At 35.2% G+C, this 10,961-nt stretch overlaps 1 protein-coding gene across 1 annotated transcript; it reads left to right on the plus strand.

Annotated features, from left to right (window-relative positions):
• Positions 1–2,304: 2,304 nt before the first annotated feature.
• LOC112732421 (calcineurin B-like protein 4) lies at positions 2,305–4,263 on the plus strand. The gene is made up of 8 exons (XM_025781144.3): positions 2,305–2,539; positions 2,631–2,713; positions 2,818–2,877; positions 2,955–3,063; positions 3,168–3,220; positions 3,386–3,466; positions 3,624–3,736; positions 3,843–4,263. The coding sequence occupies exons 1-8, from the start codon at positions 2,371–2,373 to the stop codon at positions 3,913–3,915; spliced, it is 741 nt and encodes a 246-aa protein (XP_025636929.2). The 5' UTR covers positions 2,305–2,370; the 3' UTR covers positions 3,916–4,263.
• The last annotated feature ends 6,698 nt before the right edge of the window (positions 4,264–10,961 follow it).

Below are 10,961 nucleotides of genomic sequence, written 5' to 3' on the forward strand. Positions count from 1 at the left end.
ATTGTAGAATCAGTAACAACCAGCGTCCAGAAGTGCACCTTAGTGGAGAAGCCATGGAGAACTTGAAATTCAACAGAAAATCAATCAAGCCAGTCCAAACAAATTGAAATTCCAGACCCAAGATAATAGAATGCTTAATTATCTATGAACTAAGATAAATGCTGATAAGAGAATCCTAATTTTAATCTAAATTAACCTAATCAGCAAAAAGAAGGAAAAAGAAGAAGGAGAAATACGAAAAAGAAGGAAAAGAAGAAGAAGGAGGAGAAATGCAAAGAAAAAAGAGAAAAAGAAGAATGAAAAAGAGAGAAACGTAGGAATTATTCACGTACTTAGAGTATGACATACTCCACTAATATAATAAATTTTTGTTGAGTTTAAACCAATTTAATTGTATTTAATTACCAAAAAATTTAGATACTTAGCATAACTGATTAATTATTTTGTATTTTTCTGTATCTTCTTACTCTATCAAATTTTGATTAAATTATTCTAAATTTATGTATTCGTCTAGGCAACGATGACTTTATAGCAACTATGACTGAAAGCACAGACATACATGTATCACATACATTTATTTATCCTAACATAATTCTTGGACCATCCATTAATAATATAAAGGTCACATCTCATCTCATCTCAGGAAATCATCATTTTGGAGAAGCAATTGCGTCTATGGCCACTGGCCAGCACTTAAAAAATCAAAAGCTTAGCTCGCTTCTTTGCAATCCAAAAGTGACAGATGAGTTGTTCCATTATTCCATTCCATGCACATATAGATACATGAACACAATTCCGGTGACTAAGAAAATTATGGTTAAGGCCGACTAAATATTGACTCTCAAATCCAAAAATAACATTCATAAATAAAGCTGTAATTAATTTTAACTATATTTTTTAAACACTGCTCATAATTAATTCCATTTTGGTAACTTTCAGTTTTTACCATATAGGCAAAAATAAAATATTATAAAAAAATATTAATATATGTATAAATTTATCAAGTTATTTATTTAGACGATGTCTTTTATTAATTTGTAGTTAATTTTTATTTCTTTAAAAAATAAAAAACTACTAAATAGTTGTGTTTTGCTCAAATGCAAGTTGGCATCGCTTATTAGTAAATAGTGTAGAAATTTTTTGATATCGAATGAGGCAATAGTCTGGTGTGATAGGAGGATACAAGATAATGAATAAAACACAAAAAATTTAAATGCACGTATATATACTTATTGTGATGTAAGATAGAATTCAATGTTTCTGTGGTGGGACATGGTCATTGTTTTAGATCTGATCGGTAAAATTATTGCTAGAATTTGTTACTTACTATCGGTGTTCGTAATTAGATTGGAAGCTGTATATTACCAAATGCAACAATATCAGTAATCTTTCATGTTTTGTTCGTATTTGTTTGTTGATGTCGATTTAAACCTACCTGAAAGTTGCTTTTTGAATAACTGCACTTGGTGTTTGTAACGGAGATGGGCCATGTAGATTTAAGACAATAAAAATGAATAAGATGATATTTTTTTCTATTTTTTATTTTGGTCTTAATTATTATTTTTTTTTTACGATAGAGAGGCTCGAACTTGCGACCTCTTAGAGATGGAGAGATTATACCATTTGAGTTATAACTAGGCTTTTTATTTTGGTCTTTAAAAAAGATAATATTCTACTTTTTAATTTACTTTCTGAAATTGGTCTTGTAATTTAAATTTTCAAATGTTTTGGGTTAGTTATTTGTGAATTAAGTATCACCCTAAAATTCTTTCTAAAAAAATTATCACTCCCGAGATTAATAAATAATAAATATTAAGTAGCATTTAAAATTTTAAATAGAGGAGTGCTAAGGGGCCGCAATTTTTGTGTTTTGTAATCATCAATTGGCCATCAATAGTCTTTTTAATGGTGTGAGATTACATCTAATGGTGGAAAATCACTCAATTTTCTTTTGATGGTTAAGTGCTGGTCATAAAATATAAAAGTTGCTTGCCCCTAGACTTTTTCTTTTAAATTTTCAAAAAGAAAATATATATTTATTATGGTAAACGATTTTATTTACACTTTTTAAAATTTACACCACTTTAATAAGAGTTTAATTTTGATGTATTGATAGTGTAAAATATATTTATAAAGTCGTATAATCACATCCATCTTTTTAGATGATCATTCATGCTGTCAATGAAAATAGTAGTTACTATTGATGATGTGGTGTTACGTAATTAAATGTACCTATAAAATTACTTGATACTCACAGTATATCAAAATTAAATTCACTTAATAATGGTCAAATATTAAGACCAATTAACTCCAAACTAATGACCAAGTGATCTAATATAATTGGATCGCAGAGCATAACCATATATAGCCATGAATACTGAAGTCACCTTAGACGGCACCATAGATATAAATATATTAAGGAGCATCTATCAAAGCCTAGTTTGGATGGGCTGTTCTTTCAGCAAACAACGGCAGAGGCTTATTGGGCATCATAAACAGGAAGAAGACCCAGCAGCAGTTCTTGCTGCCCAAACCTGCTGTATGTGTGAGCCTGCCTTGTGTGTGTATATTTATATATCATCGTTATATATTAGCATCTATTATTAGTCTAACATGGTTAGTTATTGCAGTTGATCTTTGTGATATTGAAGCACTGTATGAGCTGTTCAAGAAATTAAGTAGCTCCATAGTTGATGACGGCCTCATCAGCAAAGTAATAATTAAGCTACCTATAGAGTAGTACTATACTACTCATGCACGTTGACCATATATATATGTATATGGACTAACTAATAATCTTGAATTTATGGGATGCAGGAGGAATTTCAACTTGGCTTATTTGGTAACAGCAAGAAAAGAAACCTTTTTGCCGATAGGGTACGGTTATTAGCTTTAATTAACTTGCTGCTTTCCTATATAGAAGGATGTAAAAATAACAATAAATGTGGATGCAGATATTTGATTTATTTGATTCGGGAAAGGATGGGGTGATAGAGTTTGGAGAGTTTGTTAGAGGACTCAGCGTGTTCCATCCTGCAGCGCTCCAACCACAAAAAGCAGCTTGTATGTAATGATATCAATAACATCATCAATTAATCTATTCTTCATCTCCATATATCTCTTTAATTTCTCTATCTAAGATCCATGAATATACACGTGGCATGCAGTTGCATTTCGGCTCCACGATATACGGCAAAGTGGCTTTATTGAACGCGACGAGGTAGGGAATAATTTCCAATAAGGTGCTGTTTTCGTGAAAATATCTTCAATGCGAAGATGATATTGCGAACGGTATAAGTAACCACCGAATAATAAACAAGCTCATTGACAACTGTATACATGTATCTTGGTTATTACTTATTACTGATTATCATGAATGTGGAAGGTAAGAGAGATGATTGTGGCACTACTAAGCGAGTCCCAATTGGTGTTTTCTGATGACATAATTCAGCTCATAATCGATAAGGTATGTACTGTACTGCCCTTTCTTTTTCCTTTTTCCCCCTCTTTCCCCCTCTAACTTCAGATTAATTACTAGATCACCTAATTGTCATATTAAACCTTTCACAAAGCTCTGTATATATATGTTATAAAACATAGCATGCAAATATATATGTGTATAGGCTTTTCAAGAAGCAGATCTCAAAGGAGATGGTAAAATTGATCCAGACGAGTGGCAACAATTTGTGGCTCGAAATCCATCTTTATTGAGGAATATGACAATTCCACATTTGAAGTATATATTTAATTAGTTTTCCCATGGCGCCACTTTACTTTCTCACTCTCGCTTTATGACATTTTTTCAAATTAGAACTAATTAACTGTCAATGTGTAATTTGCAGGGACCTTAATAAGGAGTTTCGTAATTTTGAATCAAGTTCAGACTTTATTGAAGATGATATAAGAAACCTCTGAGAATCTTTTGAGTTCAGACTACGTACTCAGAACAAGGAAGAATAGTTTTTGCAGTCTCAGCAATATAATGAGAGAGATAAGTGTCCAGTAACGTTATTAACACATAAGTCAATGAAGAGGAGACCATTCTTAGAAGCTGTAGCGAAGTAGCATTAGACTATTTCAGAATTAAATGTGACATAATAGAAGTCTTAGATTAATCAAAAGCACTAGTGAGTACAGGTGGGAATTCCCGTTACAATAGAAACAAAACTTGTAATAAAGAGAAACTTGTGAGGTTCACCGTCAACCTAAATTTCTTTTTTATTCATTGAATAAAAATTTTACCTGCCTTAGATTTAAAAAAAATTAAGACTATCAAATGGGTCAGCCTGACCTACTTTAGGTCAGTCCATTTAAGTCCACAAATTAAATTAGATGACCCGTTTAAACTTCACTACAAGAAAGTTTTAGAATAGCGACTGATTTTAGTGACCGAAAATAGCAATTGATTTAGCAACGGATAAAGAATTTTAAGGACCAGAAAAATATTGGTCGCTAAATTACAATCAGCGACTAATTTTAGTGACCAAAGAAATTGGTCATTAATAGTGACCAATTTAGCGATCGATAAAGTTTTTATACGAGAAACATAAAGTTGGTCCCTATTTTTTAACTTAGCATCGAATTAGCAACCGAAATGAGGAAGTAATGCTTGGAATTGTTGGTCACAAAATCGGTCACTATTTTTTAATTTAGCGACCGATTTTGCAACTAATAGATAAGCTGAAAAAGATTGATCGCTAACTTAGTTGCTAAGCTGATGGTTGCTAAATCAGTTGCTAATAATTAAGATATCGATCGATTTAACGACTGCGATATAATAATGTTATAACTAATCAGTCACTAAATCGGGTCGCTAATTTAAAATATTTACTGAATTACTCTACCCTAACTCACTCTCACCAATCACCATTCTCACCTTCTCAAACAGTTACTGAGTTGCATTTCTTCCCCTCAAACAGTCTTCGTCTTCTCCAATCTCGATGTTGTCGCCATCGTCTTCTGGACTCGCAGCCGTCATCGTCGTCTTCTCCAGCCTCGGCGTCGTCACCGTTATCTTCTGAACTCAACATTTCATGGTGCTTTCTCTCGCTTCTACAGCGACAAAGGTAGGATTCTCAACGAAGAGGAGCATGCCAAAAGAGAATGTCTGCATCAAGGTATCTCCCCCCTTCTCTTTCCCTTTTCCTTTCTCCTTCTCCTTCTTCAAAGCCCGATTCCGATGATTTTTTTTTGTGTGCAGAAATGGGAGAGAGAGAGAGGTCGGAGAAACAGAAACAGCAAGCTGAGAAGGAAAAAGCAGAAATGGACAAAAACGCTTCTGACAAGGTATTTGATTTTTATTCTTGTCATCAGTGTTTTAGGATTTCGATTTCACTACTCTAATGTCTAAACATCAACCATGTATTTTTATGATTGGATAAATTTCTTCTCACTAAATTCATAATTTAATGTTTAAATCTATTAATTAAGGTATTAGCCTCTAAAAAACGTTTTAGATCTTAGGATTAAATCAAGAATTGTATGGTTTGCATTCCAATTTATGAATCTTCGGTCAAAAAGTTCAATGACTGTTGGTATATTTAAACTGAGCTTATTAATAAACTATAAGCCAAATTACAGTTACTATAGATTTTTTCAATTTGTTCAATAACCTCCATTTGTTCAATTTGTTCAAGCAGGTACTTTATTTCCTAATCCAAATTCTGATCCATTCTGTTAAGACTTTTTCACCATATCTATTTTAGAATATTCTCCAACACAAATATGCTAATTAGATTTTCTCACTAGAAGAACACACGAGCCTGCGAAAATGACTTACGATAGTTTTTCTGGTTCTTTTTTCTTCTGCAAAAAAAATCTTGAATATACTGAGTTATTATGAAGCTTAAATTTGTAATACATCTCTTTGTTATTTAGCTCCATATTTATCTAGAAGTTAGTTTAATCAGTGACAAGAATAGAAGATTGAGATCTCTCTCTAGCTTTCTACACATAGTAAAATTTTGAAGCTTCTTCTCTGTTCTTTCTATTCTCTCCTCACACATTAGCTCGTTTTAATTTAGTAATTTATGTATTTAGTATTTAGTAGTTTTGTGTCTTGCATGTCATTTTTTAATAACAGAAATTACTTGCTATAATAGATGAGCTTGAAGTATTGTGACCTGAATTTAAACTCCTTGGGAACAAATTGAACAATTAGAGGTAAATCCTACCTGTAATAACTGTAATATTATTCTACTCTCTTGCTCCTTGGGGCTGTTGCTTCTTTGCTATGCTCTCTTTTGTTTATGGTTTTGTTAGGAGAAACCTTGAAAGCATGCTTACAATTTTATGGTCCTAGTGCAACTTTTTATCAGGACTCTTCTGGTTTTTAATTCTATTCTTTTTGCAAGCTTTAATTTGAGAATCTTAGATGCTTCTTAGTGCCCTTCTAAAAAAATCAACTATGGTATAATTATTGTTAGTGTATATATTAGTATGTGGCTTCATAATTTGTCTCTTGTTAGATCTTGTTATTTTGTTATCATGATAATTATATTGAGAGAATTAAGACATCTCTAGATAAATAAATAGAAAGAAAAAGAAAAGATATTACTATTTATAACTTTCATTATATCAATAGAGTTTAGACATTGTAAATTTTGCATCTTTTGCAATTTCATGAGAAGGAAATCCAAAGGAATACTTTTTTAGCAATCTCTCTTTTCTTTTCTTATATCTATCTCTAATCATAATTCATCTTTGTGTTTGTGAAGTCTTCCCTCATAGTATTATACACCAACGTATAAATGTGAGCTAAGGAAACCATCACCATGCTGCAAGAATATATATGTTTAAAATTATTCTAATTTTGACTAATTTGTTAGAATGCGAACTTCTGAATTTGTCTTTAAATTTGTTAGATGCGTAGATGACTCTGAATTTGCTGTTGAATTTATCTGTAAATAGGTGGTTTTAAACTTCTGGTTTTGTAATTTGTTACGCAGTTTCTCATATGAACATTACAATTTGGCTAAGTAGTTTGCTTTTACTTTCGTTTCTGCTAGGTTTCTTATTTGAGTATCGTTCTCAGTTGTGTTATGTATTGATTCTAGAAATTAGGTGTGGGAACTAAAAATTGTGATGGATTGAATGATCACTAGCTATAACATTTGAAGAAGTAGCTTTCTATTTAAATTTATTTGGCAGTTATTTTAATGAAAATGCAACTATTTTTATGTTCTTAATATATATACATGTTTTATACAAGATATTTGTCATTAAGAATAAAGAGATATAGATTTCTAGATCTCTCCTGTTTGTGCAGAATTTTTAGTCTTTCAATATTATTAACTAAGTGCTGGGGTCTTACCTCGATCTGCAAAAGATTTTAAGACTTGGATCCAAGATATGGAGTTAGTGGACTTGCCGCTCACTGATCGTAGGTTCACATGGTTTAGGGGACGCTCTTGTAGTCGCATTGATAGAGCTTTGTTTAGCCTAGAGTGGCTGGAGGAGTTTCCGGAGACTCGGGTACGTGGTAGACCAAGGGGGCTGTCAGATCACTGCCCTATTATTGTAGAAGACAAAAAAAATGAGGGGAGGCCCAAGGCCATTCAGAAGTTTAGATTCCTGGTTTACGCATGAAGGCTTTTTTAGAATGGTGAAGGAGGAGTGGAGAGGCTTTGGGGAGATTCAGTTCACAGATAAATTGAAGGCGTTGTCGATTCCGCTAGGAAGGTGGGTAAGGCCAATTTTAGTGACATGGATAAGAAGATTACGACCTTTGAGGAAGAAATCAAGAAGATTGATGACTTGGTGAGCAATGGAGTGTATGATGGAACTATGGAGGCTAGACGAAAGGCGCTAGTAAGTTGCTATGAGAAGTGGTATGTGAGAAAAGAGATTCATTGGAAGCAGATGTCACGATCGAGACAAGCCAAGGAAATGGACAAAAATACAAGATACTTTCACCACATAGCCTTAGCAAGAAGGAGGAACAACATGATAGATACTTTGCTAATCAATGGCAGACAGGTCAGGAACCAGACGAGGATTAAAATTGCTATTATAGATTTCTATAAGGAATTATATCAGCAGAAAGACTCTCCTATGGTGGGCTTCAGGGACGGTCTGGTGAGAAGAATACGCCAGGATGATGCTGTAAAGTTGGAAATGTTGCCGTCAGCTGAGGAGATAAGAAAGGCTGTTTGGGATTGTGAGTTCTCTAAGGCACCAGGCTGTGACGGGTATAACATGAATTTTATTAAGAGGTGTTGGGACGAGATAGGGCCGGAATTCACGGCAGCTGTGATCGGATTCTTTCAGACATCAAGGTTACCGGTGGAGTCCAATATCACTTGGGTGGCGCTGGCTCCAAAGTTTGTGGGGGCAAGGGAGATTAAAGACCTGCGACCAATTAGTATGGTTGGGTGTGTGTACAAGGTTATTTCCAATGTATTGGTGAGGAGGATGAGACAAGTAATGCCAGAGCTAGTAGGAGAGACGCAGAGTGTATTTGTGAAAGGCAGGAAAATACATGATGGAACACTCATTGCATGTGAAACTGTGGACTGGCTCAAGCAGAGGAAGGAGGAGGCAGCAATAATCAAGCTAGACTTCCAAAAAGCATATGATAGAGTCAAGTGGAGTTTTGTGGACTTGGTACTACAGAAGATGGGATTTGGGCTTAGATGGAGATCGTGGGTTATGGAGTGCGTGACGGCAGCTTCTATGTCAGTCCTGATAAACGGTTCGCCAACCAAGCCTTTCAAAATGGAAAGAAGTTTGAGAGAAGGTGACCCACTCTCTCCGTTCCTATTCGTACTGGTTGTAAATGTGCTACATCGGATGATTGGAGAGGCGGTCAGGAATGACCGTATATCACCATTTTTGGTTGGGCGAGATTGTATAGAGTTATCGCATCTTCAGTTTGCGGATGATACAATTCTGTTTAGCCCACCAGAAGAGGAGACTATCAAGAACTACAAGCGACTCTTGAGGTGCTTTGAGCTGATGTTAGGACTGAGCATTAATTTTGACAAGTCGAGCTTGATTCCAGTAAACTGTGACCAGCAGTGGGTCCAGAGTATGTGCCATTTATTGGGTTGCAAGGGAGGCTCCCTTCCAGTCAAATACTTGGGAATCCCTTTAGGAGTAAATCCGAGGCTAGTGAAAACTTGGAAGCCCATCATAGATAAAGTGGAGGAGAAGCTAAGCCTATGGAAAGCGAAAGTACTGAGTAAAGCTGGAAAGTTGGTGCTGATCAAATCAGTGTTAAATAGCCTACCAGTATATTATCTGAGTTTATTCAAGATGCCGAAAGTGGTTGCTGAAAAATTGATCTCCCTACAAAGAAGGTTCATTTGGAGGAAGGAGGATGGAAGTAATGGGATGGCACTAGTTAAATGGGAAGTGGTGCAGGTCCCAAAGAAACTGGGAGGATTGGGAGTTGGAGATGCTATGATCCGCAACACGGCTATGTTATTTAAGTGGTGGTGGCGTTTTGCCAAGGAAGATTACCCATTGTAGAAGAAAGTCGTGTGCTCCTGTAACAACCTAAATCCTAATGAGCTACTGTCAACTCAAGTACTACCTACTAGAGGAGGCCCCTGGAAGGATATATGCCAATTACAAATAACGAATCAACAATTAAGGGAGAAGATTATCATAGGTTTGTCCATGGAGGTTGGTGATGGACGGCGTACTTGTTTTTGGGAGGATGTATGGTTACACTGTGGATCTTTGAAGGATTGGTTCCCCAGATTTTCTCTGTTTCAAACCAATGTGGATCTGTTATAGGGGATTGTGGGTTTTGGGATGGGTTAGAGTGGATTTGGAATTTCCAATGGAGAAGAGAGCTCTTTCAATGGGAGTTGGAACTTCTGAGTGAATTACACGAGGTGTTGAGACCTGTAAATCTAATACAAAATAGAGAGGATAGTGTTGTGTGGAAATTTGACAAAAAAGGTGTTTTTTCAACTAACTCATTTGTGCAGGTTTCGCAAGAAGAATTGATCATAGAGGAGGTTACCAGTTACAGCTTCACGAAGACTATCTGGAAAGGTTTAGTGCCACCTAGAGTGGAACTGTTTACTTGGTTTGCCCTGATAGGTAGAGTGAGTACAAAAGACAGACTTAGCAGGTTTGGAATTATTAGACAGGAAGATACTATCTGTGTTTTCTGTAATACTGAGGTGGAGCATGTCCACCACCTGTTTTTAGGATGTAGATTTGCCTAGCAGGTTTGGAGTGCTTGGATATCGATGTTATGCCGACAGTGGTCTTTTCCAGGTTCGATGAGAGAACATTTCTTAAGCTGGACAGAGGAACCAAGGAGGAAGGAGGATCGAGAGCAAGGACTGAGATGCTTCTGCGCAATCGTCTAGAACATCTGGTTGGAAAGAAATAGGAGAGTATTCTAGAATGTAAGCAAAGGTGTGAAAGAAATATTCAACATGACGGTGATGAGCTCCAATGAATGGAAAGGTGTAGATCCCTTTGGCTGTTGATGGCTATGCCGGAGATGACATGGGAGCTCCATTTTGTGCTGTTGTGTCAATTTTTTTTAAGTTTTTGGTTCTGGTGTGTCTGTTAGTTTGCTGCTCCACTGTACTGTGTTGAGCTCTTGTGTTAAAAAAAAAAACTAAGTTTTGGTCATTACTGCATTTGATCCTAATAATTGCTTATATCTTTTCCATTTGGAAAACATAAATGTGAATTAAGTGGTGTAGGATCTTGTCCAATAAGAAAGGATTTGAGATGCAATTATGGGATGTAGAAAAGAAGCTGAAAGATTAGTTGCGGGAGTCTAAAATAATATGAAGTCGTCATTTGTCAATAAATGATCAATCAGCATTTATACAGTAAAATAGTAAACTTTTGTGCTAATGAACAATTAATATCTTTGTTCACGGCTTCCTATTCAAATTGAAGAGCTTGAGAGAAAACTGAAAGAGCAGGAGCAGAACTTAGAGAACTTGCTTCAACAAAAGGTATTGAAATATTTTTTCTCAATTTAG

Source organism: Arachis hypogaea, chromosome 13 (genome assembly GCF_003086295.3).
Source record: "Arachis hypogaea cultivar Tifrunner chromosome 13, arahy.Tifrunner.gnm2.J5K5, whole genome shotgun sequence".
Lineage (NCBI taxonomy): Eukaryota > Viridiplantae > Streptophyta > Magnoliopsida > Fabales > Fabaceae > Arachis > Arachis hypogaea.

Bases quoted from the DNA above. Each gene is read 5' to 3' on its own strand.
- LOC112732421 (XM_025781144.3), top strand. From the start codon at position 2,371: ATGAATACTGAAGTCACCTTAGACGGCACCATAGATATAAATATATTA. The intron at 2,540-2,630 runs GTATGTGTGAGC...TAGTTATTGCAG, and splicing joins TCTTGCTGCCCAAACCTGCT to TTGATCTTTGTGATATTGAA. The intron at 3,737-3,842 runs GTATATATTTAA...TGTAATTTGCAG, and splicing joins ATGACAATTCCACATTTGAA to GGACCTTAATAAGGAGTTTC.